Source organism: Phoxinus phoxinus (assembly GCF_949152265.1).
Source record: "Phoxinus phoxinus genome assembly, chromosome: 14".
Classification (NCBI taxonomy): Eukaryota; Metazoa; Chordata; class Actinopteri; order Cypriniformes; family Leuciscidae; genus Phoxinus; species Phoxinus phoxinus.
The window spans coordinates 23509242-23536361 of NC_136889.1; the positions used below are offsets into that span (position 1 = coordinate 23509242).

Sequence of the window (27120 nt, forward strand, 5' to 3'; positions counted from 1 at the left end):
CACACACACACACACACACACACACACACACACACACACATAAACAAATGTATATGTGCAAAAAAAATATATATTATTTTTAACCCTCATTCTGACCCTCTGTCTGAAGTGATCCATTTTTAAGGGGCGGCTTTAAGGCCTGTCAGTACACGGCCACGGTTATGGTTGGCTAACTTCATTGCATAGGAAACAGTATCAGTGCCCACTTGCTATTACTCGTAAGTGATTTGAAAACATTATTTAAAACCGTAATTTAGAGATAAAATATAGACCGATAAAATAATTTACTTGCGGTTTGTGAAGCAGCTGCTGCCAGATCCAATACAGCTGACTGCTTCATCTGTCAACAAATGTTTCTTTGCCAACTCTCCATCTCACCGTTTAGAAGTCAAATTCTCTGAACAAACATATAATCCTCCGACGTGATCCATGGCACCATTAACAAATACACCATCCACTTGTTCTTGAAGCTGATATCCTTCTGAAGTTTCTACAGAAATGAACAAATGAGCTGTTTGAACTGGACACGTCAAAGCGATGTTCTTTCACTCTTCCATTTGTCCTGTTGTCGACAGGCTCAAGTGTGTGTCAGAAACTGAATGCGCATCTGTATACTGTATCCAGTGTAGACAGCATTAGCGATTATAATGATTTTTATATTTGCTTTTCACATGACATGACGCTCACATTCAGTGTAAGTAATTTCAGCCAATAAGTGACTGAACACCAATGGACTATGATGTGATGATGTATAACTATCTATCGAACTCTTGCTCTGAAGGCATATGCAAATGTATTTGCCTGTTTGACTTCACAGATCAATGAAGACATTTTTGGAGCTTGACTACGTTTTAAACTTGACGTTTCCCAGTGGATCAAAAAATGCAAAAAAAACTTTTTTTTGCAAAAAAAGAAGTTGTCTTAAAGGGGTGGTAAAATGCCCTTTTCACAAGATGTAAAATAAATATCTGATGTCCCCAGAGTGTGTGTGTGAAGTTTTAGAACAAAATACCCCACAGATATTTTTATATAGCATGTTAAAGTTGTCACTTTTTGAGGGTTTGCTAAAACGTACCATTTTGTGTCTGTTCCTTTAAATGCAAATGAGCTGCACAGAGGGCGGGGTTTCAAGAGCTTGTGTGTGTTAGCAGCTGCTTACCTCACGCAGACACACTAAAATGACAGAAACTGTTCTGCCTTTAATGTTAAAACGGAGTCAGACAAAGATGGAGAGACTCAAGAAGAAGTGACAACATGTAGAATGCAACATGACGTCTCTGAATGGTTAGTTGATGAATTGATGTTGCTGATGTGGAGTTAACTATCTTCAATTAGGATATTCTGTCATGATAATCTATAGATCTCTCATGTAGGAACTGTTGTGAGATGCACACAGAGTGACTTTCTATTGCATGTGAAAAGATGGATGCTAAAGTTTGAGCTGACTCACAAATGTACTCTTACACAACAACTTTTCCTCTTCTCAACATGGACTGTGTGTTCCCGGGGGCGGGGTTTATGTACATTTTAGGGTTGCTGATGTCACTAACCCGGGAGGAATGTCAGTCCATACCAGCCGTTTGTTGTAGTCCTTTTCTTTAAAAGCAAATATCTTCCTTTGCTTTGAACTTTGAGCGTTGTAACTTTGCAGATGTTGTTTATGCTCAAACAGCAACATTACACACTAACTAAAGTTATAAAAGTGAAATCATACTCAACCACCCCTTTAATATTTTAATGTCAAATGTGTAATCCGGTTTTGTTAATAAACTATACATTAAAATGTAATTATCGAACCCTCTAATTGTTGTGGCTACTGTCATTATTGGGATACTCTGTTAAAGCTGGCAGCATTAACAATTTATATATCGAAATATATATCGTTATCGATCAATATGGGAAAAAATTATTGAGATTACATTTTTGCCATATCGCCCAGCCCTACAGTATAAGTCATGTCAGGATGACACGCACTACCAAAAGTTAGGGATCAGTACATTACACCTTTTTTTCAATAGGATGCATTCACTTTTCTTTTGTAACTTTCTATTTAACAACGAATCTTGAAAAAAATGTAGCACAACAGTTTTTACACTGATAATAATAATAAATTGTTTCTTGAGCACCAAATCAGCATATTAAAATGATTTCTGAAGGATCATGTGACCCTGAAGACTGGAGTAAGGATGCTGAAAATTCAGCTTTGCATCACAGGAATAAATTACATTTTTTGTAAAATATATTAAAATAGAAAACAGTTTTGTCAAATTATAATAATATTTCATAACGTTACAGTTTTTGATAAAATAAATGCAACTCAAACATAAAAAGACAAACATTTTTTTTTTCAAATTGTAATATCCAAAATATTACTGTTTTTACAGTATTTTTGATCAAATGCAGGTTTGATGAGCGTAATAGACTTCTTTCATTAATATTCTCATAACTCGCAGAGCCAAGCTATGGGAGACCTCCCGAGGAAGGTTGCTGCTGGAAGAGGTGTTAGTGAAGCCAGCAGGGGGCGCTCACCTGTGGTCTGTGTGGATCCTAACGCCCCATTATAGTGACGGGGACACTATACTGTCAAAGAGCACAGTCCTTCGGATGAGACGTTAAACCAAGGTCCTGACTCTGTGGTCATTAAAAATCCCAGATTGTCCTTCGAAAAAGAGTAAGGGTGTAACCCCGGCATCCTGGCCAAATTTGCCCCTTGGCCTCTTTCCATCATGGCCTCCTAATCATCCCCATACACTGATTGGCTTCATCACTGTCTCCTCTCCACCAGTAAGCTGGTGTGTGGTGGGCCTTCTAGCACAATATGGCTGCCGTCGCATCATCCAGGTGGATGCTGCACATTGGTGGTGGTTGAGGAGATTCCCCCTTTCATATGTGAATTGTGAAGCGCTTTGAGGTCCCAGAAAAGCGCTATATAAATGTAACAAATTATTATAATTCATTATTATATAATGCCTGATGAGTTTGGAGAACAACTGACAAGAGATCAGAGACCATTCCTTCATACAGAATCTCTCCAGATCCTTCAGATTCTCTGATCAATGTTGGTGCTTCTTCTCTTCAGTTCACTCCACTCATCAGGTCAGGGAACTGGGACGGTCATGGCAGAAGCTTCATTTTGTGCTCCGTAACACATTTTTGTGTTGATTTTGATGTTTGTTTTGGACCGTTGTCCTGATGGAAGATCCAACCACGGCCCATTATAAGATTTATAGCAGAAGCCGTCAGGTTTTGATTTTTTATCTGTTGATATTTGATAGAATCCACGATGCCATGTATCTGAACAAGAAGTCCTGGACCTCCAGCAGAAAAATATGCCCACAACATTAAAGATCCAACGGTATATTAAATTGTACACATGGGGTACTTTTTATCCTTGTGTTCACCAAACTCATCTAGCGTGTTTGCTGCCAAAAAGCTCCTTTTTTTTTGTTTCATCTGACCACAGAACCTGTGCCGTTTGAAGTTCCAGTCGTGTCTGACAACTGAATATGCTGGAGTTTGTTTTTGGATGAGCGAGGAGCTTTTTTTTTTTGAAACCCTCCCAAACAACATGTGGGGATGTAGGGGTCGTTTTTATTTATTTTTATTTTTATAGGCTTTCTGACCCCAAGACTCAACTAATCTCTACAATTCTCCATCTGTGATCATTGAAGACTCTTTGGCCACTCAAACTTTTATCCTCACCGTCCATTAAGGCAATATAGACACACGTCCTCTTCCTGGCAGAATCTTTAATTGAATGGAACTTCTTAATTATTGCCCTGATGGTTCTTACAGCCGCTTTTTATGTTGTGATGCTCAACAATCTTTTGATGCACATCAGAACTATATTCTTTGGTTTTACTCATTGTGATGGATGATTAAGGGAATTTGGCCTTTGTGTTTCCTCATATTTAAACTCAATATGAGTTTAAGAAGTAACTGTGAGACAAGAAGTCATGGCTGGACAATTTCATGTTCTGAGTCACCCTGGTGTGCAGAAAAGGTAAATATTAATGGAATATACTTCATATATTATTATACTCGTAAAAAAGCGGTACCAATAATTGTGGCCAACGTGTTTTGAAGAAAAACATTTATTTCATAATGTGTTTTAATTCTTTTACTTCTTTGAAAGTTTAGATTTTTGGCAATTTTTTGAATGAAAGATCAAAAGAATAAACAATGCAGATACATTTTTTACAGCCAGTTTTGATCATATTTACCAGGGATGCCATTAATTCTGACCATGACTGTATATATATATATATATAAATGACTTTCAAGTTCATAAGTACAAACTTCCCAGCAGGACCTGAAGGCAGTAGAAGTATTCCACATCAGAGAGAGAAAAAAACTCATTGTGAAAGATTCAAATTGGAAGACAAGATATTTACATTTTTTAGGTTTCAGCTTATGATTCTTATCGCAGGTCTGATTTCACGTCACAATAATGCGTTTCAGCAGTAATACTTGAAGGACATGTTTAAAAACTCTTGGTTCACTCTCTTGGTCAACTTTGCCCCCACAAGTGGTTTTGGTTTGAATTTGGATCTTATATAAGACATTTTAAAGCGGTTGATGTAATTTGGCACACACGCTCGTCTTTGAATTCATCAAATGCAGCTCCAATCAGTCCTGCGCCCAGGACTGTTGACACTAGCAGGAAATCAAAGTCCAGCGCGGCAGTCCTGCGCTGCCCGAACCATGTGCTGGTGCATGAGGCAGCCTCACGGGGAAGATTAATTAGTGTACACAAACGTGTGTGGATGTTTATACACCAGAGTGTGTTCTGAGATGTTAACATATCAGTCAGCTCTTGCTCTCCTTCACTGCCAACCACATGGCCAGACACATGTACACATACACGCACAGACATGTATATACTCACGCATGTATGTATGTGTACGCTCACAAACAGAGCCGCACGAAATAACGTGGCCTTCTGTGCGCATACTGCACCTATTGATAACAACTAACCACCTGAAAATAAAGACATAAAACACAGATGAATATTGAATACACAGTCCAAGCTAGCCATACTGAATTATAAACAGGTGTCTTCATAGTTTGCATTCTTCCCAAACACAAAAGTGGTTTGACCTGAGCGGTTCTGAGTGTGTATCGAGCCCTATCAAACCAGGGTCCCTGTGTAATTTCTGTATTTATAAACACGAGTGCACTTGGGTTTGTGTGACGCATACCGTGTGCTACAGACTACCACAGGCATAGCTGAAATATTGAAACCATATTTTCACCCTTTTTCCTGGCATTATTTTTTAAGGGAAGCCTGCCGTACATCACGGGAACACTTTGACGGGGGTCTCTGAAATGCCTCAAACTGATCCCTCCTAAAACTGATGTGCGGCGGGATTGAGTTTTGCTCCTAAGTGCTGGAATAACAGCAAGCTTGTGTGGTTGAAAAATGGAATGGAAAGCGAGTTCAGAAGCCATTCATTACGATTTAACAGGATATTACTTGTTGTTTAACGTTTTAGTTGCTTAGAAGGTCGCTCTTGTAATGGTTTAAAACTACTCGAACTATTGCACGTCAGGATGTGTTGTTTTCTTTTGCTAGAAATGAGTGTTGATGAAGGGTCAGGGATAGTATCCGTCCTCTTCAGAAACAGAGGATTTGTCCGGCATCCGTAGTCATTAGTCATAATTAGACCTGGTTATTTTTCCACTGCAATTGAATGATTAAACTTGAAATTGCTTTAAAGAGAGCTGGGAATTAAAATGGGCTAAATAATAGCATTAACTTCCAATGACTGGAAAGCTTTCTCACACAGTCTGTGCACAGTTTAGCAAGAATGCCTGGTGAAACTAATAATTTGTATTTTTTTAAATGAAAAAAAAAACGTAAATGGTGTTTGGCTGTGCACATTTGTTGCCATGCTGCTAGCATATTTTGTGTGGCTGTCAGGCTGTTGTTGTGCAGTTTCTAAGGTTTTCGTAGTGTTTTTTTTTACCTTTACTGTAAAAAATTATATGATCAATAAGTTATGACAACATATGTTTTTATATTACTATAACTCTTCAAAATAAGTTAGGCAATTTTAGGATATTTTTGTTGTCTTTTTTTATAGTTTGCGTTGTTGCGAGAAAAAAAAGTGTATGATGTAAATACCTTAGAGTCTCTATAGATTTTAGACGTAAATTTTAATAATGATTAATAGGATGGACTTGCTGTTAAGGAGAATGTTTTTATAAGACACCTATACTGACGTAACAATGTAATGTACTATGATGAAGTATAACTGAACTAATCTGATATTTTGGGTTCAAAGATTCTGTTCATTTGGATGAATCCAAATCGCACTGGAAAGTCCAATTCATTCTCATGAATTTAGTCGGTTGAATGTAAATTAACAGATTCAAAAGTGATTTGATTAATTTGAGTTCCTGCACTTTGTTTTCAATATTTTTTTTAAATACATTTTTCGGTTAAAGCCTTCATTTTTTGGTAACACTTAAGTTTATTTATTTTTCCAATTCTCACTACTAATTGGTTGCTTATTATCATGCATATATTACTACACTGTAAAATATGATTAATAAGTTATCATGACAACATATTTTTTTGCATTGCTTTAGCCTAACTCATCAAAATAAGTTAAGAAATAAGTTGATACACAAGATACAACTCATTTTTTAAAGTCTGTTTAATGTAATTTAAGTTTAAATGACTTAAACATCCAAGTTGATTGTACTTAAAGTTAAGGCAACAACCTTTTTTTACAGTGTATGCTATTGACTGTTTACTTGTAAAACACATAATGCCTTATTCTGCATGACCATATTCTATAATACCTAATCCCTACCCTAATCTAAAGTGTGATCCATTTTTAATGCCAGCAAAGTATGGCTTTCATTTATAATTTTATAATTATAATATTTGTATTATAAGTAGTGCTGTTGTTAAAACTGTATACTACTGTATATGTACATTGTCATTTGTTTCCGATTTTAGATAGATGTAACTAACTTTTATAGAAAATATACTCACTAAATTGATCTTTTACTTCAGTTGTGCTGTCATTTGTATGGTTATCTGTATAATCAAAATCCACAATGCTAAATAAGTTTGCATCTCTCTTTTTGGTGCATCGCACTTAATAACAGCTTCATCATTTGCTCTGAAGTGTTCAGTAGTGTACAAGTGTACATTTCCTTTGTTTAGGTGTAACATGAGCCAACATGACTTCTCCACTGTCCTTTTGATATGAACGCTGAAGAATGCATCCCATGTAATTAATGTAATTGCATCCCTATAATGGGATTCTGTGAGGGGCTTGCGTGCAATTAGAATTGATTACATGGTGAGGAATGCGAACAGTATGTACATGTGGCGTATGATTATAAAAGCAATCTGGCCTTTAATTCATTTTAAGAAATAAATCATTTTTTAATATATGCCACATATAGTTTGGCTTTAATCATACAGAGGGGTCCAAGCGTCATATTAAAAATATATTTTCAATTAGAAAAATTTAAAACGGATCTCTCTGTATAGCTTTTTCACACTTCTGGAATAAGATGCAAACCATGCAGTTTACTTCTCTAAGTTGTTCACTCTTTTTTAAAAACAATGTATTGAATAAGAGCCCATAGACATGGATTTAGAGATGGTTTCTTGGTATGGAAGTGCTTTTGATCTTTTTCTTTTTTTGGAATTTGTACATGTCCTGATAGTTGCTGTAGGTAATCACGTGTCATAAATGGAAATAAGCTGGCTCAGAAATGAGCCGTAGCGCTCTGGTGCAGTCCAGCTTGTTATGGGAGTCTTATGTCTGTGATCAGATAGCTACCCTGACAAAATCCAGACCCCTTTCTGTTTCCATTACATTGGGAGAGGGGGGATCCGGCACTTTAGTTCTACTCTTTGGGTTCAGCGTTTGCTGAACTTGCTACAAAAGTTCAGACAGTCGACTCCAAAAGAGTTCAAAGGAACCAATTTTTTAAAAATACATCTGTGCGTTCATACAGTACTCATAGTTGTTGGACTACTTTAGCTAAAGTTATTGAAGAGCTTCTTGGCGCCTGTTGCACACTGCACATGTAAGCAGTGTATGTGGTGCATATTTATTTTGGCACCCGTATTAACAAACTACAGTTTTCACACAGTGCTGTGTAGCAGAGGTGCACAGAGTAGGTGTGAAGAGATGTTTTATGCTGATGAAGTGCACTAGTCACTAACTTTCATAGATTTCATTAACATAAATGGCACATAAAAACTTCCATCAGGAAGTAAATGGCACATTTACTTCCTGAAAACTCTCTTCTGGATTTACAACTGATTCATAAACCTCAGATTTGATTCTTAAATGTGGTTATGTTAAAGCGCCCCATTGTTTTTTCGAATATGATCTTTCATACAGTGTTTAGTATAGCTGTTTGTGGATATAAAAGGTCTGCAAAGTTTTAAAGACCAAAGTGCATGATAAATGGAGTTATTGTCTACTAAAGAAAGAATTTATTCTGAAATGAGTCGTCAATAACTCCAGTCTGACTTCCTGTTACACAAGTAGGGCTGCACGATATTGGGAAAAAATTACATTGCAATATTGTTTCCCCCAACGATATATATTGCGATATTGAGAGCCATAACTCCAGGCTAAAGTCAATAATTACCATTCCATGATATTAATAATTTCACTAATAAGCAAGCTTCATTACAAGTGACAAAAAGGTCACTAAATATTTTATTCCAAAATTAGAACATTTCTGTAAACACAAAAGCAGAACACAGTTTTAAATAAAACAGCAGATTTACACCAACCCCCTGATTGGTTTACAACAATATAACTTAAAATAAATATATATTTTTATAAAACAACTTATTAGCATTTTGGTTCACAATCTTTTAAGTCAACTTTTTTTAGCCAAAGTGCCAAAGTAAAACAGTGTTGGTGTTGGTCATCATAATCATATGAAATAAACAAAATGAAATAAAACTTGAATATATACCCGCATATTGATAGCAGCTGATGCCCGCGAATTAGTTAATCTCCGGAATCTAGAGCGAGCTTGCCCGCGAGGCTGGGTCCCAATTCGCCTACTTATATACGACCTAAAAGTATGTACTCTTTTTGTGAAGAAAAAGTATATACTTTTGAGTGTGTAGCAAAAAAGTAGGCAAGCTTTGAGACATACTTCGTCATCTTTAACGGACAGATCTGTCGCGTGCATCCTGTCACTGTAAACTGCCCTGTCAATCATCTTGTCACAGTTAAAATCCGCCATTCAATCTAATTTAATTTCTAATTTCCGTTTCAGAGAGAAATGTAGTAGCACGTTCATCTGCCAGTCACGGGTCTTTCATGCGGAGACTCTCCTCATGCGTTTGGAATTTGAATATAATGATGCATTTAAAAGTTAATGGCTAAACGTGTCTTTACAAAAGTTCACAATGCTGCTGCAGATGCAATATAATGTGGACAACATTGAATAAATACATTTTCGTCAGGTTAGATACTGATAATTAATCACTCAAACCCCTTTATCTAAACCTCTCTACATAACGCCGGACTCGCGCGTCCTCCATGTCTGTAGTTTTTTTTAACACTTTTCACTCGTGTTTGTAGTTCTAACCGAATCCTCACCCAACGCGCGATGGGTTATGGGCAATATTAGCCGTTAGTGTTCATAGATCTGCACTTCGGATTCTGACCGGAAATAGTAGACCCATCCGGGTATCTTTAGAACACTTATTTCAACATACTATGATTTGGGACGTACTAATTCCACTTTCGAATACTATTTAGGACAGATAGTATGCGAATTGGGATGCAGCCAGAGACTGTGCTCCAAACCGCGCGGCGCGTGCACGGCAGATAGGGAGAGAGAGCAAGAGACCGCGGCGTGCGTGCCTCATGAAGCGCATGTAATATCTGCCGCTGGTGCTACTGTGCTACTACCCTTCACATCGCATGTTCCGGCGATGTGACTATCGCTCACTCGCACATCGCGATGTCGATGTTAAAACAGAATATCGTTCAGCCCTACACCTAAGTAACAATGTAACACATTTGCATAATGGTCTTCATTGGGTGTCCACGAACAACTTCTACAACTTCTACCCACGTCTACTTTGACCCGTAGTTGTAGCTGAGACTGCAGAGTTTGGTTTGTGCTGTCGTCATTTTGAGAAGACGTTGTTTTCTGTGTTGCAGAAGTTGCACTTCTAAAGGATGAGAACACCGGCTCTAGTTGATACGGTAAAACCGACACCACCATCACTGTTGGTATATCAAGTGCTGAGGAAGATCCGGAGCTGAAATTTAGATATGGTAATAGGCTTTTAGTTTCCGACACGCGCTGTAAGCTGTAGACCAATCACAACAGACTGGGCTTAACATCTGGCCTTTCAGAGCAGAGTAGGCTCACGGAAAGGAGAGGTTTAGAGAGACTGAATCTTCGAACAAACCATTTTTAGACTCTTTGAGAAATGAGGTGATGTGCAATGAGGAAATGAAAGTGTTTTTTGACCTTGGATACATGTAAACCTATTGTAGGAGCCCTCCAAAACAAAATGATGAACCTTTAAAAGAGCCAAACAGGGACACTTTAATGAATCATATTCCAATTATTTGTAAATAGGGTGCACATGCATGCTCATTTCAAAATCAGAATAATTTTCGTCCATTAATTACAACTGTGTGAAATAACGTATAGACTGCCTGAGTCTGTTGTGTGACAGGTTAACATATTGTGCAATTAAGATACAATTCTAATTCAAAACCTGTCTATCAGATGTGGTCTTGCGTTTGGTGTGACTAAAATAATAAAAAGCATGCAAGAATGTTATTCAATATTATTGATTTATTCTTATTGTAATTTACTGATGAGTTGATAACCTGTGAGAGAAACTTTCACATTGTCCTAAGTCAACAACATCATTTTCCAGTCCTTCCAAGGAGGCTTTCCTTTGGCGTTTGATATTTATCATTGTTTCATTTACCACTGATAAGAAGAGAGAGAGCCAGAGAAAGCGAGGGATAAAGAAAGAGCAAAAGAGCTGATGTCTCTGGAAATACTTGAGTTCTCTGTTGTTCTTCGACCGTCCAGAGCTCTAGGGAGTGTTTGGCTCAGGACGCTGCTTACACACTAATTACCTTATTACTGTAGCTGAGCAATATGGAACTGATCAAACTAGCTGCTTTTAGGAAAACTAGCTGTTCTATCAATGAGATTTACTCCTTACAGAAAAAAATGCAAACTACTGCACAGCAGTAACTGTGTGAGAACTGTAACATGATCTGCCTGTCTATCTATCCGTCTTTCTGTCGATGGATCTCTCTATCATTATCTATATCTATCGATCGTTCTATCTATCATTCTATCGAATGTTCTGTCATTCTATTGGTCTATCTCTCATTATATTGCTGTCTGTTATTTATCATTCTAACTATTCATAGTTATTTCTATTTAATTTACCTTATGTATTTCTTGTATACAGAACTGCATGACCCATTATGTTGTGCCTATAATCAGAACAATGTAATTCATGCTCATGTGATATTGCTAAATAATATTTCAAAAATTCCCAAACTAGGTATGCCTTTTTACAAATGATCAAAGTAGATTTAGCATGGTTATGCTGTTTATCTACCTGATCCAGAGTGCAGTGAGGAGGGAAATTGTAGGTTACCTGAGGAACAAAATCACATCTGGATCTGTTTCCTCCTCTGCCCTAACAGCAGTCCTGCATGTTTTCCATCCACCTGTCTTTGATGATATACTGCGCCGTTTTAATAACCTTGCAGTGCTAAAGGCTGCACAACAAGCAGAACTCCCACAATACTCCACAGACATGGCAAGGTGGTCCAACGTAATATATATATATATATATATATATATATATGTATGCTAGCCTTACTGTATAAAGGCATTTTAATTCTAGTAAACAAGTCCATATAACTGCATTTGTTTGATGTCTGAAAGCCTGCTAAGTAAGAGTGCTAAAAGGTCTGTCATTGGTGTTTCACTGCATGTTTGAATTAAACATAATCTTGATCTCATTATGGTAATATTTTAACGAGTCTGTAATTGGAACACTTCCCTGCTGGTTTAAAGTGCTGATTTAAAAGACCGGTTTTTATAGTTTGGTACCCAGGGAAGCTGTGTGTTGGATCTTTTTACGAGACTTTGTACGTCCGTCCATGTGATTAGAATATTTACGTAGGCTATTTAGGAAACGACACTTTGCCGTTAGTGGTGATGTTTCAAATTGTGATGAAAGCTATAAAGATAACTACACAATTAAACTGAAGTTCAGCAGTCACGCCAGTGTGCATTTCTTCCATTCCCATCCATGCCGGCTGATTTTCTGCCTGTTGGTCTTGTGATTCTGGCTGGCTTTTGTCTGAGTATTCACATCTACCCAAAAATGCTGATGAGAGGAACATTACTTCTGCCAATGTTGTAGTCAAAGAATTTAATAAATATAATCTCTGAACAGATGTAATGGCAATTGAGTGTTTTTAATGCCAAGACTACCTTATGATGTTAGCTAGTTGTACCTATGCCCAGAATCTGCAGACCTTCTTTGCATTTTCTGTGCTGATTTTGGTGGGAAATCTGTAGAAAGGTTTCAAACACAGTAAAACATATTCCTCGAAGCTGACCTACACTTTTTTTGGTAACTGAACGTATAATCAATATATTTAATAAACAGACAGAAAGGTTGTGGGAACTTTGTAAATGATGGAACTTTGGAATTGGAATTCTTAAAAAAATTGTTGATTCAACATTGAAATGAACTAAAGACATAGGTACCAACATGAAATAATGGACCCACTTCTTTTAAATGACACTTAGCGCAAAATCTCTCATCACTGACAAGATGGGGCTTCCTGTGCACCTCTCTCGTTTCATCTGCTTCTTTTTAAACGCAGGAAATGAAGTCAAAGGGCACTGAAATATTTGTGCTTATTTTTGCCGCTCTTAACAGATAGAATTTCCAAACATTAGCCAACGGCTGTCCTTTAGCAAAATCAGAATGATCATGTCTGTCTGCCTGGCAGATTTAAAATTTGAATACTTTATTTGATGCATTTCTGTTTTTTATTTCCTTTAACCTGCATGTTGCGTTTGCTTATGCCCTGCGCATTAAAAGAGTAAGTTTTCCCAAATTAGTGAAGTCACAAGTTTCCTTGAAGTATTTAAAAAAAGTACAAATTTAAGTTATGTTTTTTTTAATTAAATAGATTTTATTTGGTAAAAATGTTTTATTAATATAATAATAATAGTTATATAATTAATAATTATAACAGTATTAGTTTTATTATATTATATTCTTTTTTTCAGTCCTGGAATATTAAAGGAATATAATAAAGTATAATATACATAGGTTAATACAATAGTCCAGTGGTTCTCAACGGGTTTGACCGTGGTGTCTGCATTCTCCTATGATCATTAAGCCGCACACAAGTACCGTCCCACTTTACTTCACATACGCATGATTTGTAAGAATCATAACACTGAATAGCCTAAATAGTATAAGGTAAGGCTATTCAATAGAAGTCCCAAACTAGTTTTTGTTAATACAATAAAGTTACAGTAGTAAGTGCTATGAGCCGCTACGGTCATCAAAAATATAGAAAATAGCACAAAGTGATATTTTGGGTAAAGGATATGGAAACTACAGTTACCATGGTAAATATACAATACTATCATGAACTTTAAATAAAACACATGGACACTTCTCCTGATAAATGGAATGAACATCATATCTTTATGCAAGTCCTTCCCTGCTAACACAAGATGTACCAGTTAGCCGACTTAATTTATTTGTACATTTTGGTCATTTCATGACTTACTAATTGACAAACATAAATATGTCATTGCATGTTCGTAATATCTTTTGCTCTTTTTATATAGTGAAGTGATATACAGTGAGTGCGCGCCTCCGCATTTGTGTCACCGTACAGTATATCTGACTTGACATCAAATTTGGTTGTTCTGAGGTGAAAGACTTTTTAATTTCATCATGAAAATAATGTTAGAATAATGACACTGATATAGCCTGTCAACATCTCATCTGACAACGGATACTGAAACAGTACAATGCTTTTTTCTCAGTCACTCTTTACTTAAACTGCATCTGACAGAAGAGTCAACAGCTTTCATGGATGTCTTTCAAAATAAAAGTCTTGCATCAGTAAAACATTAAGAATTACTTTTTATTTATTTTTTTTATTTTTTTTACTCCTCACTCCGCAACACACTCAAAACGGTCTTTAGAACCAACGGGTGAGAAACACTACAATAGTCTAACTAACTAAAATGTAAAATGGTTATGATAAAAAAAAATGCAAGTATCAATGTTACAGCTTTGTTTGGCTTTTTCCCAGCCAGGTCTTTAGACAAACTCTACAACTTTGCCGACTGCGCAGGACTGCACCTGATCTTTGGGCTGAATGCCTTGCACAGAAACCCTGACAACTCATGGAACACCTCCAGTGCTCTGAGCCTGCTCAAATACAGCGCCGGCAAAAAATACAACATCTCCTGGGAGCTCGGCAATGGTGAGTCCTCTCTGCTCTGACATCATTCATGCATCTACTAAAGAAAAAAGAAAGCATCCATCTAGAAGTGATTATTGTGGGAGTGTGTAACTAAAAGGTTGCAGGTGAACCTTGCAAGGTGGAATTCATGAACAAGACTTATGACAAGACAAGACGTCTTGATTTCTTGAACTAGACGTTCACTTCTAAATTTAAACCCTCAAGTTGTCCCAAACCTGTATGAATTTGACATGGACATAGACATGAAAATGCACATTCCGATTTTAAATGGTTGTAATTCAAGAATGCTTTGGAACATAGACATAGGATTTGTTTTAAAGAAGACATTTGTCAGATTTTTGTAGAAGTGAAATAAATTAAGAAAGTGAAACAGAAAAAAAGTTATAGAAGTTTGAGTTTATGAAAATGTACAATGTAAAAATTGTAATTATTTATATTTTATATCAAATATATTTTTTCAAAGCCTGGGTGACTCTAAAACTGCAAAAAAATCAAAGCCAAAAATCTGAACAAGTTGTGTTTCAAATTGTAGGTTGATATCTCAAAAAATTAGCTTTCAGTAAGATTTTGTTTGAGCGCAGTACCAAACTTTTTCACTAGCTGACAACCAGACTCCATTACTGCCCATATAAGGGCGCCTCCAATTACATATGTGGTTATGTTTAAAAAAATGTTTGCTTAGATAATTAAATATAATGGAAAGATTAAACATGTTAGGATTAATAAGAGGAATTAAATCTGAATTTAATTGACTAAAACAAGCTAAATAAAGCATTAAACGAGTTGTGAGACTTAATTTGTCCTTGCCCTTAGGCTCTTTCTGTCCTTAGTCTCTCTCCAAGTTATCGCACAAAAACGTGAAAAAAGGTCCATTAATCCATTCTCAACAAGCATCTCGTCTTCTCATTGACCCACATCCACTTGAGACACTTGAAGTGCTTGATGTACAACAGCATAAAGGCTGGAAAAGTGTCAGCTGTATAAGCTGGGAATATTTTATAGAAGCAGTCTTTACTGATACAATGTTGTGGACTTTTGTGTGAAAAATAACCCGCATGGCCATTTCAAGAGGTCATTATTACATTATACTATACTTCATATAAAACTAATCCCATTCCAATAGGGCTTATGTCAGGAGACAAATCACAAAGCAGAATCCAAAAGGACACCTGGTGACTTTGTAATCTGCTCTAAACACTCATTCATCTTTTGTCCTGTTCCAGACATGCTGCAAATTGCCCTATTCATGATGCCCTTGCATCAAATGTCTCTCTATAAACATCAAAACAACAAACTTATGACAAAAAATATAATCATATGATGATAATGGGTTCCATAAAATTATATACAGTGTGTGTGTGTATATAAATGTGTGTGTGTGTGTGTGTGTATATATATATATATATATATATATATATATATATATATATATCTGTTATTGACAGCATGTAGTTGCACACTTAGCATTTTCCATACTAGACACTAAACCTATAAAAATACGAGAGCCCGCTTAAAGAATGTACATAAACCATATATTGTCTTAATCGTTTGTTTATTGGCTACATTCTTAATGTGTCAAATGGTTACTAGCTGCCGGCGTGCAGCACATTGCTGCTTTTGCTCTGAGATTGTCATATAAGACCGAAGGGAGCAGAACGCTCGAAGAGAGCAATCTATCTGCTCATACCAAGTGTAAAACTCATACAAAAAAGAATGATATTTTATCATAATTAATATCTGTCATGTAATACTGGATAAGAGTCTGGATTAGAGTTAAATCCTTCCATTTACCTAATAAAGGCATGTTGTTACTGGAACAGCCATTTGGATGTTTGTCTTTTTGTCTTCAACTGTAACAATAACCACGTCCGAAGAAAAGCTGTTAGGGATAACTTGCTAAATCAGATTTTGCGAAGCTGTTAAGTCAAAAACAAACTCTTTCAAGGCAAACTAGGAGGCCAAATGAAACAAAGGGAAATATTTTCAGCTGTGGGTGGATGTTTATTGAGTGGGTCTTGCCAGCGTGACACAACGTTTTCAATGATGCATGGGCACTGTGATGATTTATTTCATGACTGTGTTAATGTGCTTTTTCTAAATGATAGGATCTGGATAATATTTTAATGTATAATAATAATGTCTCATATTTTCCACTGGCCTCGGCCTGGCCCGGTACTGTATTGACAACAGCTCAGCATTTCTGTGTTTCTCTCCCTACACAAACACACACTCACTCAGGCTGTGATGTTTATAAAATTCACCACTTGACTTCTGTAACATCCTCGCTGTGATTTCAAGTGTGCACCTCCCACAAGTGTTGCCTTGTTTAAATAGTTTACAAAGTGCTGACCACAATATAGGTCGTAATTCAAAGGCAGTTTGCATGCTCGCTTGCGATTGGGTGTCAGCTTGCATCAAACGTCTTAAAGGGATAGTTCACCCAAAAAATTATTATTTTTACTTGCCACGATTGTCAAGCTCCAAAATTACAAAATTAAACATAATGATTAAACAGGATACAGTACCGGTCAAAAGTTTGGAAACATTACTTTTTTTAATGTTTTTGAAATAAATCTCTTCTGCTCATCAAGACTGCATTTATTTGATCATACATACAGAAAAAAACAGTAATATTGTGAAATAATATTACAATTTAAAATAATGATTTTCTAATTTGATATACTTTAAAATATAATTTATTTTTGTGATGCAAAGCTGAATTTTCAGCATCCTTACTCCAGTCTTTAGTGTCACATAATCCTTCAGAAATCATTCTAATATGCTGATTTATTATCAATTTTGGAAACAGTTGTGCTGCTTAATATAAAGTAACCTGTGATACTTTTTTCAGGATTCTTTGATGAATAAAAAGTTCAAATAGAATTCTTTTTAATCACAGGCTTGATGAGCATAAGAGACTTCTAGTAAAGTTTCCAAACTTTTGACCGGTACTGTGTCTATATAAGCAAGGATGCATTAAATTGATAAAAAGGGTCATTTTACGTTGTTTCACATGTTTAAAAAAAAAAGCAATGATGCTGAAAATTCAGCTTTGCAGCACAGGAATAAATTAAATTTTAAAATACATTTAAATAGAAAAGAGTTGTTTTGAATTGTAATAATATTTCGTAATATAATTGTTTTTCTTGTCTTGTTGAGCATGAGAGATTTTCAAAAGCATTAAAAAAAATCCCAAAACCCAAACTTTTGTACAAATTCCCTTTTAAATGAATTCATTCCTAATTAGTAAAGCAGAATCTCATCATGTGTATTTATACTTTATTTCCTCGCACAGAGCCCAACAGTTACCGCACAATGGCTTCTCGTTCAGTCAACAGCTCTCGTCTGGCTCAGGATTACGCTCTTCTGAGGACGTTACTGCAGTCTGTGCGTTTCTACAGCCGAGCAAACCTCTATGGGCCCAACGTCGGCCATCCTCGTAAAAACGCAATCCTGTTACTAGACGGGTGAGTATCTCTGTCATTTGTTCAGAAATATAACAACCTCCCTGCATGCACTTATTTGTATGTTTGACATACGTGAAGAGGGATAAGTTATAAACCAAATAGGCCTAGGTTAGGATTTTTTTTTAGCTGTTTTTATAATGCTTAATGCTTTTCAATTGACACTGAAAACTGGAGTAACGATGCTGAAAATTCAGCCATCACAGGAATACATTTTACAATAGAAAACAGTTATTTTAGCAAATCACAGTTCTTGGCTGTAACGTACCTAAAAAATAGGGATTTATATTTAAAGTAAAGCAGTTTAACTTTGTAGATGAGCAGCAGTTTAGCAGTGTGACTACTAATGGGAGTCTTAAATATGTTCTTATTGGATGTGATTGTCACATCATGTTGCTTTTTTTGCGCTTTTAGTGTAGAAGGCGTTGTGACTGTTCACACATGGTGTTGGGAGAAGGGCTTATCTGATGTGTGACTCGTTTTCATGGCTCGTATAAGAGATCTCCAAAGCACATTGTTTAAGAGAGCGCGGGACTGTCCGCCTGCCTGGAGAAGCACATAGCTGAGCCGTGTTTATGTTGCTCCATGTGGATTGTTAGTCCAGGGGCCTGTAGCACCATTGAAACTCACCGTCAGATAAATAAAGTGTCACTCTATTAATGGCGTGACAGAGCAATGTTCCACCTGTGTGTTACTTGTTCCTCCCACTCTCTCCTGCAAGAGCGCAGAGGCTTCAGGACGGCAGCCCTCAATTTTGAGCATGTAGCGCAACATAGTAGCATATTTTAATTCCAGTGAGATATTATAAAAGAAATAACTTGCAGTCAGTAAATCAAGAACCAATCAGGGGCTGCGTTTCCCAAAAGCACAGTAAGCCTAAGTTGATCGTAGAACAATTGCCACCAATTGTCTCTACGAGCATCAACGTAGGCTTACGATTTAGTGTCAATCGACTGAACCTTTCTGAATTATTTATAAAAGTCCCTTTTTTTTCTTTTTCTTTTTTTTACAGTGCAGAAGAATAAGGCTATTCAAAAACTGCTGACAGAAATGAACATCATGAAAAACCTTTGGGTCCAGGTTTTTTTTAAAGGGGTTATACGATGGTTCTAAAAAGAACATTATTTTGTGTCTTTGGTGTGTATTTAGGAATGTGTTTACGTCATTTTAGGTAAAAAAAAGTAATTATTTTACACATACTGTACATTATTGTTGCTCCTCTATGCCTCTATGAAACGTGTTGATTGTTACAAAAGCTTGCGTTCTGAAAAGCACGGTGTGCTCTCATTGGCCAGCGATCTAGTGCATTGTGATTGGCCTAAAAACCTTAATCGTGTGACGGAAATGTCACGCCCCTTACCATATTTGGATCATCAGCTCCCAAAGCAATAATGACAGGTGAAAATGTCGTACTACCTTATCAATTCGAGCCCGAATCTGAACCGGAAAATGCAGATCAGGAAGGTTTTATTTCATTGGGGACATAATTACTGATTATAATGATTTATACTGTCTTTTTACGTGTTGTGCTACGGGTGTGAGAACACTATGTAAACACAAAACCATGTCTGCATCTGTGATCGTAGAAACAACAAGCAAGCGCTACTCTATACTGTTCAAAACTCGCGTTTGAATAGTCCGTAGCAAATTCTTAAAATAAGAAAACTTACAGGCTGTGTTAGTCAGAAGCACCAGAATGTACTCGCAAAGATGTATTGCCCCACTTTTTAGAATCAACTTTTGTGCACAGCCGGCCTTGTAGCTACTCTCCCAAGTTCTGGAAACAGTCCTCCGAAAAATGCACAGCACACAGTCGAATATTTTGGTTGTACTGTTCTGGAACGGTGTTGTAAACAAAGCTTAAAGGCACACTATGCAAGAATTGTACCTTAATATAACAGCTTCAAAGTCATTTCGATGGTAAACAAACTCGTAGTTGGACGAATCATACCTGGGGGGGCGACGCCGCTGGCAAAACCAGCAATGCAAGTTTGGGAGGTGGCGCCCCGCCAAATCTTGAGAGAATCACGGCTTGCTTTACTTGCTAATCATGGCCGAGTCGACGAAGAAAACGGAGGAAGGAAAAGAAAACGAGAAACTGACCGCGTGAGGAACCGGGCAAGAGTCCTACTCGGTCAGGCTTTCACTCGTTGACGAGAGCTAAAAAGCAGCAAAGGATACAACAGTGATGTAACTGACATTACCTGGTCGGTAGACATCTTCGGAGTCTATCTTTGCCTGTTCGATGTCCGACGCTTCCATTCTACTGAACAGGAACCGGTATACAGGGGGGAGGGGATCAGGCCGCGAGTGCAGAGACGGCTCTGCGTGAGTGGTGTTTACGACAGTGACGTTAAATACAAGTACTCCACAGCGACTCTAGGGGTCACTGTTTGACAAAAACGGAAATCCTGCATATTGTGCCTTTAACCACTGTTTTCTAATTGTGTCCTCTTTTGGAAGGCCAGACAAAGCAGTTTGGCTTTCGCAACAAAAAACACAGTGTCTCCACGACATGGCGACGCCGGCGGCAACAATAATACCGAGAGAATAAAAGTTACGCCTTCTTTCTTTGCGTATACTGTACGTTTGGGCGGTGTTATGAAACACTGACGTAGATTTGTGGGGCCGTGTTTGAACGAAGCGTTTTAGGCGTGGGCGCCTTAACTTTTATAAAGAACATCTCTTTGGGTTTGTGACTTTCAGCTTTGTAACTCTGCAGATCTTATACTTGAACTAACAGCTACATATTAACACACTAAAGAAAAAGGAAAACAAGAAATCACAGCATATGACCCCTTTAATGTATTGTTTCTATAAAGGACAAAACATTTATGGAAATCCACATGACTAAATTCCCTTTCAAATGAAAATCATGTCTCAATCGTTCAGCATGTGATTTTTAACCCTCTGGAGTCTAAGGTGTTTTTGGGGTCCTTGAGATGTTTTGAAATGCCCTGATATTTTTATTTTTTTCAGTTGCTTATAAACATATTAATGGCAAAGGTGTAATTACACTCTATTTAGCACGAACATGACTATCATAATATGTGAGCAACATGTATGTACATGTTTGCATTTTTGAGAGAATATTATTTATGCGTGGTTATTCAAAAAACTCAAACTTAAATGTTCTGATATAAGACCACAAACGACCAACTTCACATATTCCCACAATACTGTTGACTAATGGATGTTGTCGGCTAGAGTATTTACTTCAAAATGATCTGAAAATCATCCGGGCTAATCGTTCACATTAAACAATAGATTGATTTAAATTTTGTAAGACACTTTTTGTTTGGAAAGGCAATATGCAGGGGGGCGTGAATGATCCAAGAAGGTCATGAATAATGTCCTCATTCACACCTGGAGAAGACAAAGAAGAGCTGCTAATGCTGCATACTAATGAGCCTTTCACTGAGTGTGTCACTGAGCCACACAGAATGCAAAGACAACACACACACATATATATATATATATATATATATATATATATATATATATATATATATATATATATATATATATATATATATATATATATATATATATATACACATACATACATACACACACACACACATCTACAGAATTGGTTCAGAGTTGGAAACATCTTGAAAAAAAAGTGTATTTTTCCACAAACTGTGTAATGCTTGCAAATTGTATAATATCCAAGGTAAACATTTCTAGTAATTGTGCAGTTAATTCTCATTCGTATTTTCAGAAAGTTTTGGATTATGTAGGCTATCCTCTCCCCAAATTTGTCACTAATAAAACACAAAAATAATTTAAAGAGAAGGCTTATATTGACCTTTTAAGATTTTGTTTGCACCTTGGAAATTAGGTTTTGATGTGGCAGTACAAACTTCTTTCATATTTCGTCTGTAACATATCGTCTTTTATAATATAGCCTATATTAGGGCATAAATGTTAATTTGCAGTTTAAAACGTTGCTTATACAAAGACATTTTATTTCAACGTATTCAGTCGATTTTTACTCATCTCAGTAGGCAATAGATATTTCATTCACACACACAGACACGCGCGAGCTGTAACGTTAGTAAACAAACGCATGCACATGTGCCGTTCATTCATTCAAACACAGAAACGCGATTCAAATTTAAACAGTCTTTTGCGGTTTACAGACACCAGTTCATATCGCGATTAGAACAAAGCACTTACTGATGATCTGCAGCTGGGTCCGTTGTTCGGCTACTCCAGCACGTTTGAGGTAAAATTTCCAGGATAATCACGATATTATTAGCAGAGCTATTCCTCACAGCGAGTGTGTTGTCCAGCTGTTGTGGGTGTTGACTGGTTTGCATGTGTTGCTTCAGATTATCTGTGTTTGAATAGCGCGCGCGCTCTCGATGGGCGTGTCACATTAGCGGAGTAATGAGCTGGCAGAAAGATAATGAGCACAGCTGATCTCTCGCTCTTTTTATATAGATTACATAAACAGAGAATATTTGTTTTAGATTTGAATTAGATAATTTAAAACTACACACTTAAATGATTATAGAGATATATAGCTCATGTCTGAGTGAATAGTATTCGCTGAGTTTTATTTGAGTTTAGAGAAGTGCTTCAGAAAAAAAGTTCACGGAGACGGAGAGGCATAAAGCACTCCCTGTTTACTTTCTTTATTTTACAAAAGCACAATGTTTTATTTCGATTGTAAGTGGACACATAAAAAAGTAGACATTTAACAGCTAATTTTTTCATATTTCTTAAGTCTGTATGACCAAAACCGACGGAGTATTTTAGGTCTATTTTGCTGCTATGTAAAAAAAAACGAGCAAAACGCGCCCGCGCGTTTGCCGACCTCAGGGGGTTAAAGAGGATTTGAGCAATACGGCTATGGTTCTAAACACATATATTTTTATGACAGAAGCTTATTAAAGCAGTGCCAGTGTTGATGTGCTTAGTATTAAGACCACATTTTTCTAATTCTGTTCTTGTAATGACCTCTGAGATAAATACCTCTGGGTTTCATTTGTGAGAATTCATTCAACATTGTTTGTGCTTTTGTGCTGTTCATCAAAAACTGGTTTCGTAGAATAATGGCTTTTGTGAGTGGATACTAATCGGTTGTAATTCCTGTGTGACAGAGCCAGACATAAATCTATCAATGCCTGACCAGAGCTTCCTTATTCTTGCAACCATTTGGCCCTGTCCACACACACACACACACACACACACACACACACACACACACACACACACACACACACACACACACACACACACACACACACGCACTGGAATGAACAATGGGCGAATAAACTGCCAAAATGAAAGAAAAAAGAACACGGATGTACTAATTTACTGCAGAAAGTAATTTTCGTAATAATTTCTTACCTATCTAAAAGTCTTTGAAACATAAACTTGAAATGCAAAATTTTTATTTTCCTTACCACATTGGAAATCATCTGGGATAATGTTTTTTGTTTGTTTTTTCCTGCAGTAAGCAATTGATAGTAATACTAGTAAAGGTGTATATATATATATATAAAATGACATATATTTATTTAAAAAGATTTTAAAAAATGGGAAATATTCTAATAATATTAATAATAGTTTATTTGACATTATATTATATATTATTACATATATTAATATATATATAATAAAATAGTATTAATATTATTATATAAAAAAAAAAAAAAAGTAAAAGTAAAAAAAAATAAAAAAAAATAATGCTTGCAATTAAAATGTATTACTGACTGTGTATGTTAGTAAGCTTGAGCTCTTTTTTTACAGAAGGCTAGTATTGTGTAGAATATATGATTGCAAAAATGTCAACATCATCTAAAACTATGGCATTTTAACAACCCGATTTCCAGCAAAAAATAAATAATAAATAATAAAATGAGTCATATCGTGATATAACTTTTCGGTCATGATGCCCACCCCTAAATAAAAGTCTCGTAACATTGTTTATTTTTATTATTAATTATTTTTCAAGGAGGAAAACCTGGGCCCACAGGGAGGCCTATAATTCTCAGCACTTCTTAGCAATCTGGCTTAATTTTTGCCTAAGTTTCTCTGCTCTGTGTGAGTTGTACTGTGCAGGGTAGGTGCGCCCCATTACTTTCTGCCACAGGCCGCCTCGTGTTTTCCTGCGGGGGCTTTTCGAGCAGTCAAAACTTTGGCAGGCTGAAATGAAACTCGCTATTACAACCACAAGTGCTTTGTCGAAGGTCTTCCTCAGAGCGAGACGCCACCCCTTGCTGCTACCAGTCTCGTTCAGATGGAAATGATAAATGCCGTTTTAACTCAGCAGACAGACAGAGGGAAAGAGAGAGAGACGAGAGGGGAATTATGGGACGGCGTGGAGTTTTGGAAGGGTGGTCGCTATTTTTCACACGAAAAACTGTTTAGAAACTTTGCTCCTTATAAGGAGTTTTGCTCCCTCGTTTGATTAAGATTACTCAGCTCCCTGGTAAACTATCCTCTCGACAGCATGAGCGATCAGTGTCACCAGCGAAATAAACAGACACCTCCTTATGGGTCTATCAGTTCTTCTTTGTGTGTGTCTTTTATGATGGTGGAGCTGACTAAATTTGCTAAATAATCATTTAGTTTTTTCCAATGCAATAATAACCGTCCCTATTGACTTTAACAATACTGAATTTTTCTCTCTTTCACAGGTTTATGAAAAACGGTGGTTCTGTGGTCGACGCAGTAACGTGGCAACAGTAGGTATTTTACCTTTTTTAAATTACAACCTTTTATTATTCTCCATTGTTTATGGAAACTTTGAGATCATCTCTCTAAAGATGCAATGCAGCTTTGCAGAATGAAACCAAAACAGAATGCGAATGCAAAAGTTTCAGTTGTTCTCAACTGGTGGGTCACGACCCATAAATGAGACGCAGGTCTGCAGGAGAAAAACAGTGCAAATATTGGGGAAAAAAGCACATTAAGTTGTGTGTGTGTAATTCCCAAATGTTGTGTCCCAAATGACTCACTATGTACTTATGCACTATGTACTCAATTGTGTAAGGTATACATTTTATATACTGGTATTTTGCATCGGAGTATGTTTGTGTATAGTTAGGAGTGGACAAAAAATAGACACACTTATAGACCATACCAACTTTAACAAAAAGTTTTGGTTTTACATAATTAGTCAAATTGTTGAGCAGTAATGGTACTCTTCATACATTTTAAATAGTTTATTTTAGGGATCTTTTTATTATTAGCCTATAACAATAAAACATTTTGGTACTAATTCTGGGTCCTGAAGCAACCAGTTTAGTACCACTGGCTTCATCATCATTGTTAAAAAAAATGTATAAAGGTAATTTCATAATTTGTTATGCACAATAGTTTTTAGTAGGGAATGGATGCACCGATACCACTTTTTCCAGAAAGAATTTGATATCGATAGTTTTATTTTCAGTAGGCCTATATAAACAAAACAAATGGATAAAGTATAATTTTAACTTTTAAAAAACTATTAATATTAGACCTAGCTAGTATATTGTATTTTGTTAATAGGACAAAACATAATTTGTATATTTTGTAATATTTGATATATATATATATATATATATATATATATATATATATATATATATATATATATATATATATATATAAAATATATATTTTCCATTAAATCGTTTAAAAAAATTCTTTAAAATAGCGTTGTTTGAAAATAACGCCTTGCTCCGCCCACTTCCGGCATCAGACTGTCAGGCTGGCGCTGTCATCCTCACGTATGGTTCTGTGGTTCTGCAGTTGGACCTATCTCGGCCAGGCCAATTAACTGATTGATATTTGGCCATTTTAAGGGTTAGGGTTAATGTTACCCACTGGTCAATTAAGAGAGGTACTAGTTAAACCAGTGTCATTTTCAAATTCAACTGCCTTGTCAATGGATAAGACACATTTCCTGTTTTCAGATATTTTGTTATGAGCGTTTTACACAATATTCATTCAATATTCAGTCATTATGGACACGTGCTTTTATTGAAATTGCACTGCATGTAATATACATGTCATTGGCTACCTTGCTCTCTAGGCATCAGCACACACAAAGTTTGTCCTCCTGCTCTGTTGTTAATCAAACATGAGTCTGCAGTTCCCCACCTCCGCCTTAATTTCTAACACCTGTGAGGTGGGATAATGTGCTGGAAGGTAAATTTACACTCCTAGCAAACACATGCAGGCCTCTAATTGAGGCTTTTTCCCTAATCTGGTTAAGTACCATTACTGAGAAGCATCATAAAAGACGTCAACAGTTGGTGTATGTTCAATAGTACTTCACACTTTGGTTAAAACAATTAGCATTCCTTTCATACTTTACACGAAAACATTCTGTTCTGTAATTATTCTATTATATTCTAAGCCTACAAAGGCTGCATTTATCTGATAAAAAATACAGTAAAAACAGTATTATAGTGAAATATTATTACAATAAAAAAAACTGTTTTCTAATTCAATATATATTTTAAAATGTAATTTATTCATGTGATTGGCAAAGCTGAATTTTCAGCATTATTACTCCAGTCTTCAGTGACATTTTAATATGCTGATTTGCAATTTGGAAACCACACTGTAAAAAAAGTTGCTGCCTTTACATTTTTTGACTACAATCAACTTTGCTTTATGCCTAGTTCACACTACAGGATTTTTAGCCCGATTTAAGCCAGATTTGCAAATTGTTGAGCTCGCCGACAGGTCGGGTTGTTATCGCGTGCAAATCGCGGGGGATTAGCGGCCGATGAACGCTCGCCAATCTGTTAGTATGAAAGAGCCAACAACGCATCAAAGACGCTCGCAGACGCCTCGCGGACGCCTCGCAGACGCCTCGCAGACGCCTCGCAGACGCCTCGCAGACGCCTCGCAGAGCCCAGAAAAATATCTAGCATGCTAGATATCCGGAGCTGTCGCACGACTCAACCACATGTGATGTCATGAGCTACAGCCAATCAGAGCAAGGCATGGGTTGAGGTCACCGGGAAAATACGAGTTTTTTTTTTCAGAACAAATCATCGCGCAAACAGTTTGCAGCACTAATTTCTGTCTGTCCATATTCAAACAAAGACTCGCGTGTTGTGTACTTGTGTTCTTGTGTTCTTCTTCGCTGGGTTGTGGCGCACGTGCTGTATTGCGTC

The 27120-nt window shown here is 36.6% G+C and overlaps 1 protein-coding gene across 1 annotated transcript in view; it reads left to right on the plus strand.

Annotated features, from left to right (window-relative positions):
* Window positions 1-27120, plus strand: part of hpse2 (heparanase 2) — a 91120-nt gene that overhangs the window by 26016 nt on the left and 37984 nt on the right. Inside the window, exons 4-6 of the mRNA XM_079634437.1 lie at window positions 14355-14528; window positions 17824-17995; window positions 24646-24693. Of these exons, the coding sequence (XP_079490563.1) occupies window positions 14355-14528; window positions 17824-17995; window positions 24646-24693 (394 nt within the window). The remainder of the gene's footprint in view (window positions 1-14354; window positions 14529-17823; window positions 17996-24645; window positions 24694-27120) is intronic.